At 42.1% G+C, this 7,278-nt stretch overlaps 1 protein-coding gene across 4 annotated transcripts in view; it reads right to left on the reverse strand.

The window, feature by feature from the left end:
• The window catches only part of TRAPPC13 (trafficking protein particle complex 13), a 40,983-nt gene that overhangs the window by 15,873 nt on the left and 17,832 nt on the right, over window positions 1-7,278 (reverse strand). For all 4 annotated transcript variants that reach the window (XM_018569103.1, XM_018569095.1, XM_018569088.1 and 1 more), the window contains exons 4-6: window positions 5,675-5,759; window positions 4,711-4,838; window positions 2,051-2,123 (exon numbers count right to left, since the gene is read on the reverse strand). In XM_018569103.1, the coding sequence (XP_018424605.1) occupies window positions 2,051-2,123; window positions 4,711-4,838; window positions 5,675-5,759 (286 nt within the window). The remainder of the gene's footprint in view (window positions 1-2,050; window positions 2,124-4,710; window positions 4,839-5,674; window positions 5,760-7,278) is intronic.

Raw genomic sequence — 7,278 nt, forward strand, 5'->3', positions numbered from 1 at the left:
TCTTGCCTGTTTTTAACGCGGTGCCGTCTGAGGGCCCGGATATCACAGCATCCAATATTGTGTTTCAGCCTTGTCCCTTGCAGAGATTTCTCCAGATTCTCTGAATCTTTTGATGTCATTATGTACCGTAGATGATGATATATTTTTCGAACATGCTCCTAGGATAAAAGTTGTGCGACCTTACAGTAGTAGAGGTCGCACGGCTTCCACACATCTTACGATAATCGCAATTATCGTACGATTATCGCAAGGTGTGTGGGCACCTTTAGAGAGTCAATCGTGTTGCTGACCTGTTGCCAATTAACCTATTTAATAATCAAAATGTTCTTCCAGCTCTTCCTTGTTAGTACATCTTACTTTGCCAGCTTTTTGTTGACCTGTCCCAATTTTTGGAGACGTGTTGCTGCCATCAATTTCAAAATTACCTTATTTTTTTGTAAAAATGGTCCATTTTTTCAGCTTAAACATTTGAGGTTTTCTATTTTCTATTGTGAATAAATATGGGTTTATGAGATTTGCAAATCACATCATTCAACCTGCGGGCTGAACAAAGGAAATAGAACAGATTCCTCCATCATAGCTTAGGAGCGTTGATTAAGGAATCTCCTGCTGTCTTCATTGTATTCTGCCAGAGGCTTCTGGCCACAGTCAGAATACACAAACAGAGCAAGCAGCTCATTAGCTGCCTACTCTGTTATGACTGGCTCCTTTGATCAGATAATAAAGGGATGTTGGCCGAAAGGCACCCATTGTGTGCATCAAGAACCGGCCAAAATTTGCATAGTGTGTGGCCAATTTTACTGGTGTAAGTGTACGGCCAAGGGACTGGTTCCACTGGTCTTCATACAGATATTTTCTGTTAGTACTGAAAGGGCATTGAGCACCCCACCACCTACAACAAATTCAGAGTTGGCACACTGCTAGGCAAAAATGAAAGAGAATGATAAATATATACAAACGCTATACATTCTCTTCAACTAGAGATAAGCCAGCAGCAATCTGCACTGCTAAAGAGGAGAAGCAGAAAGCTGTAGAGACATTCACTGAATAATGCTGATTGAATGATAAGGCATCTCTTACATCTCTTATGACAGGGGTCGTAGCATTTGAAAATGGCCAGTTCCCCTTAAGCATGCCCAGTTAGGGACAAACTAAAATGTTGTCACTTAGTTTAATTGTGACAGATTTCTAACTGCTTACAGACAAAAGTGTCTTCACGAACCCTTTCAAAAATGTCTAAACCAAATTGTTACGGTCAAATAAATGCCCAACAGCTACTCATACAACACAACTGTCTGTATGCAATGAAAATAAAACTCATCAAGTCAGAATGAAAAGAGATGTTTTTACATGAGCCCGACAGAAAGCTCTCCTCTTCTGTAGTCCTTTTGTCATCTCTTGTGTATGGCTCTACTCGCAAACATTTCTGAAAGGAAACCTGAAATGAACAAAGCATGCCACTGCAGACATTTCCTTCTCAAAAAAATACTAAGTACCTGGCTATCAAGCCGATCCAGTGCTTTCAGTACTTTACTACCTCAGAGCCAATAAGCAGATTAGCAGTTCACTCATTTTCATGATCTGCCTGCTTGTTCTAGGTTGGTGCCTCACAACCAGTAAGCAGCTCACTCATTTTCATGATCTGCCTGCTTGTTCTAGGTTGAAGTCTCAGAGCCAGTAAGCAGATTAGCAGTTCACTCACTTTCACGATCTGCCCGCTTGCTGCATCTCAAAGTGTTGAAGTCAAATAGAAAAGGTAACTATCATGTTCAAGTGTTTTTCCATGTTATTTTCTGCTCACACGTGAAAGTGGTCAGCATTATGAAGATTAACACTAACATACACATAGAAAAAGTCAAAAGTCTATTTCTAGTTATAGGCTTGGTAACCTAGAACAAGCAGGCAGATTGTGAAAGTGAGTGGACAGATAATCTGCTTACTGACTCTGAGGCAGTAAAGTACTGAAAGCACTGGATCAGCTTGACAGCCAGGTATTTAGTATTTTAGGATCCCTTCAAATGGCCAATATATTGTACTTGGTAAAACTCACCTGGAACTTGAAGAACTTTCTGAAGTACATCTTCTCGCCTGTCTGAGTGGTGTAACTTACAGCACACACCAATCTAGAACACAAAATTGTGTCATTTTCTTAAAAGTTTGTTTGCTCTCAAACAGTTGTACAAAAATGTAATCCAGTGTATACATATACAGAAGACAAATGATGCAACTGTGGATGATAACAGAACACAAGGTTACATGAATAAACGTTAACAGTCTTGAGTGAGTTATTAGAACACATGTTGTAGTTTATCAGAGATACTTTTTAAGGTCAGCTTTCATTAAGTCTCATTAGGAATGGTATTCTAAGGGTAGTTCTATTTTAAAGTAAATGCACATTCACGCCATAGGTCCAAAACCTTATGGAACCTAAAAGGACCATTTCTCTTTCCATATATAACTTTCTCTTAACCCCTTCATGACTGAGGCCCTTTTTTCAATTTTACTGCTTTATGTGGACAGCATCTCCTGGTAGGGCTTAACATTTGTTAAATCCTGTTGAATATGGCTTTGTCAGGTTTCAGCGTCAGCCTCTTACTCTTTTGTTTTTGTGGATCCAGTTCCTGAGGAGACCTAGGTGTCTGAATACCAGGTAGTTCAGGAAACCAGTTTTGCCCAACTGGTAGTTTCTAGACATGGTGGAGAGGTTTATGCACCTAGACATGCCTCAGACACCGTGTTGCAGGTAAAGGTCATAGGGGGAGGGCTCTGTGTCTTCCTTGGCGGTCTGCAGGTTGAACCAACTAGTCTGGTGCTGCAGATATCCTCTGTCAGAAACAGAAGAGGCGTTAAGGACTCCGTAGGACCTGTTCACCCTGGGCTGTGCCTTCTCCCTTGCCTGATCATTTGTGAAAGGCCTTTCTGGCACTGGTTCCGGTTTTAGATTCACTCAAGCAAGTATTCTTTGCTGCCCTGATAAAACTCCTGTCCCTGGTTCCACAAATCCTGCTGCTTTGTTAGATCTCAAAAGTCAAAAGCATAAGCCTTATGACTCTTGAAATCAAGGTTAGGCAGCAGGGATGCACAGATATCAGTTCTTCAGTATAGAGTACCAATATTTTTTTTCGGTACTCGCCAATACCGAAAGTCCCATTAAGGAAGACAAGGAAGCGTGTAATGACTTGTTGCCCAGCTTCCCGATTAGCCAGATAGCTGTCTCCATGCTCACCCGTCACCAGGTGACAAGGAAGCATAGATCTGGCTTTCACAAGAGGGGAGCCTTACCTTGCTGCAAACTTTCTTTCTGCTGTCCAAACTTTCCAGCCAGAGACAAAAAAAAAAAAAGAAACAGAGAGATATCAGACTGCCAGGAGTGACGAGGAAGCATGGAGATGGCTTTCTGGCCAATCAGGAAGCTGGGGGGTAGGTAATGACTTGCCGCCCGGCTTCCTGATTAGCACAGCTTCCCAAGTGACGAGGGAGCATGGAGCCGGCTAATCAGGAAGCTGGGCAGCGTGTAATGACTCTCTGCCCGGTTTCCTGATACTGGAAGTTCCAGTATCAGGATAAGCATTGGGAGCATTTGGGCGAGTATGAGTACCAAATACTCGGTATAGGCACCGATACTAGTATTGGTTTTGGTGCATCCCTATTAGGCAGGATATGTATATTTTTTAGCAGGGTTCTCCCTAGAGCTCGTCCCAGATGTGCCTTTAACTTATTGCCGATTGTGTCCAGCTCATCCTCAGTCCCATCAGGATTGTAACCTATTTCACCAGTTTATGGTTAGGTTCTAACATTCCTCTCCTGCCTGCTCTTGTTGGAATGTCTTCTATGCACATACCTTTTCAGTAATGCTATGGTCATGGGACCAAATCCTGGGTTCTCTGCTACGAGTCATTTTCACACCTTTCACAGGCTGAAGTTCTAGCCCATTCAGGGTTTTGCCTTTGGGAGGTGATGTCTGCTCCGACAAGGTACAAAAGTCTAATTCCTTGACACTTATAGGGTCAGGCGAGTAGAGGCTTAGAGAGTTCCTTCTAGAGTGGCAAATACTTTTTTTCCCAGCTTCCTTGACTGGTACCTGTTTCTAGCACAGACTTGTTCCCATTACTTGTTAACTATGTTGGTTGTTGGTTTTTTTCCCCTCCGAGAATTTGTTATTGTTCCACTCCTTGTCCAGCTTCTTGCTTAGTCTGGGGTTTAGCGCGCCCTTCCATGTTAATTCATCTCTGCTTGGTGACCATTTCTTGGTGCTCTTGACCACAGGTTGATTCCCTGCCTCCCTCTCTCTTGTTGTGTTGGCAAGCTTCCACAGCAGGCAGGGGGGTCGGCTTCATTTGGTGCTGCTCTTAAAAGACGACTCTTGGGCTGATGGTAGTCCCCAGTTTAGTTTTGTTGGGGCTGTTAGCTTTGATGCTGGTTGCCCACCCCTCAATTGGACTGCTTTTGGACGCATTTAGGATTATGCTGTTGGTACTGCTTGCTACAAACGGAGACATATTGAATAGGAAGGGGGTTATCCTGGGCTGGCCTGCAGCACTCTAACCCGACAGTATATGACTGCCTGCGTTTCTCAATGGACTCCAAGAAAAGGTTTTATGGCGAGTACAACACTTTGCAATTCACCTTCATCTGACTTGCAAATCAATTTACTAACCACTAGCTGAAACAGTATTATTTTCATAATCATCTTTTAATCCTACAGCTTACATGTGTGTGCCGATCTCTTTAACTTCATGATGAATGACATCATCTATACAGCTGTCTGATCTTAGTTCAGCCACTACAGCACTGGATGCAGACAGGTTGAGCCGCTGGGAGCTTGTCTGCAGGTCTGCCTGTAGAAAGACAATACATTCATCAGTACCAAACATGGGTGCATACATTTTATACTGAGACATTCATCTCCCTCACCCATTGGTCACATTATGTAATGCAACTTTATATTTATCTTACTTTCCGGTGAATTTCTTGTCCAATCTAAACTAAATTTGATCTTACTTTTTGCATGGCAGATAGATGCAAAGTAATAATTTTGGAAACAATAAAAGGTAATATGTCACAAAGCAATACCTCTGTAAAAACCACGATGCCATTCTCTGACCCTGGACTGCATAGTAATAATCAGGCATTACTTTTAGTTAAAACAGCTTTTATGTCTCAGAACTAGAATGCAGGATTTGAGTCTGTGAATGGTAGCTTACACCTAAATGTTTTGCACAGAGGTCTTTTGATTTGTGAAATCAAAGGTTAACTCCAGGCAAACAGCTAAATACATATATGGGAGCCGTTTTACCTGCCAAATGAAATTGTATTTCTGTCTATCCTGTCCTGGGATTTTTACATTTTACAGCTCTGCTACAGCACAGGCCTTTGCTATACAGGAACTGCAAGAGGCTGATACCAAGTAAAATTCAGATTTCAATGCAAGCGGTGTAATGAATACATTTAGGGTTAAATTAATGAATGCAGAGCTGCATTCATTTATGTCTTTTATATCTGCCTGAAGTTCAGCTTTAAAAACTGTTTCAGAAGTACACTTTGAAAGTTGAAATCATGGGCTGATCTTGGAGAGATGTTGCTCTGAGCACATCATAGAATAAATAATAAAATATGCAAAAAGAAAGTATTAGGGCAAGACACAAAGCAGTATCGCTAGAAATGGCCTACCTACCTTGACTTGTATGTCTTTGACGGTTTGACTGCTGTCATTGTGAACACTGATGTAGCTAGAGAATGTTTCACCCAGGAAGATGTTTCTTTATTTCCATGTACAAGAAAAAGGATTGCATTGAATGTAAAAGAAAAGAAAAAATATATGTTTGTTTTATAAGACTTACTCAAATCTCTAAGAAAACAGAACATTACAGGTCTATAGGGATACATCACATGGATCATTGAATTACTTTAGCTCTATATACCCTTTATGGACCAGAGCAAATTTATATATCTGCTATGGGCCTGCTTACTAAACTATAACTTTGTCATTGCTTAATACCCAACTCTGGGCTGTTGTATAAATCTCCCCCCTCCTGCTCCGATTGGGGTAAATGCTTGTTTGGTTAGAGGGTACGGAATAGGTACAAATTCTAACTTTATTCCTCATCAGAGGGCTGCTACCGCCACAGAGAGGAGGAAGCCGGTGGAAGCAAGCAAAAGTTAAGTATGTGTACTTATTCCTATCCCCCCTAGCCAAACATTGAACCAATGCAGTGCAGGTGGATCCCACTACAATGGATCCCATATGCGGGTGGATCCCACTGCATGGATACATTTAGCAGCAGCTAGGAGTGGGGCTTTAAAGTGACACGGTCAGGGACAGAAAAAAGAAATCTATCAGCAACAGCCTGTGAAAGAAGCACTGGTATACTTTTCTATCAAGCAGCTTGTGAGCTGAAACATCCTTCTCTTAAAGAGCTCCCACTACTGATACTATGTGACTTTGGTTCCTCTCACCCCTACGCCTTACTATGTCCAGCAGGGGTCACCGGGGAGAACCACAGCAGTCAGTGGGGGTCAGAGAATGCTATTCAACACACCAGGGGTGTCAGATAGTATCAGCAGCAGGAGTTCAACGTTTCAGCTCATCGGCCATTGCATACACAAGTATACAGATGCTTCTTATAAGAGTATTGCTGATGGATGTTTTTCAACCCATCACAGGGTTTATTTTATTACATATATTATTTTCAGGACAAACAAGGCCATCTATTGGTGACATTGTCTTGCTAAATACATGTTATTTTTATGTAATCCATAGGCAAAAAACACAACAAAAATAAAAAGAGTAAGAAAAAAAAAAAAAAAAAGCACTTTTTCAACTATGATCAGTATTTTTTTTTTATGTTGTTACTGGAGATATAATGTATTAACCACCTCCCGTCCATTGGGCGTTTCTAAAAAGCCGGATGGGATAATTGTAGGAGCGGGTGGGCGTCTTTAAATGCCCCATCCTTGCCCCCACTCGTGCGTGGCGCCCAGACGAGTGGAGAAACTGTCAAAAATGTAAAACAGCCAGCGATGGCTGTTTACATAAATGTGATCCAGCATCTGTAGAGACGCCCAATCGCTCGTAATAGGTCCGTTTTTTTTGTCTGTTTTTTAACCCCTTCGTGACTGACGTACAGTGTACGTCGCCAGCATCGGGGCTGTTTAAACAGACTCCCGGTTACTTTTGCCGCCGGGACTCTGTTTAAACTTGTAGAGCCGACTGTCGGCTTTACAACAGAAGCGATCCTGGCGACTTACCTGTCGCCAGATCGCTTCTGCGTCCCGAAG

This window comes from Nanorana parkeri, unplaced genomic scaffold (assembly GCF_000935625.1).
Source record: "Nanorana parkeri isolate BGI_ZX_2015 unplaced genomic scaffold, ASM93562v1 scaffold34, whole genome shotgun sequence".
Lineage (NCBI taxonomy): Eukaryota > Metazoa > Chordata > Amphibia > Anura > Dicroglossidae > Nanorana > Nanorana parkeri.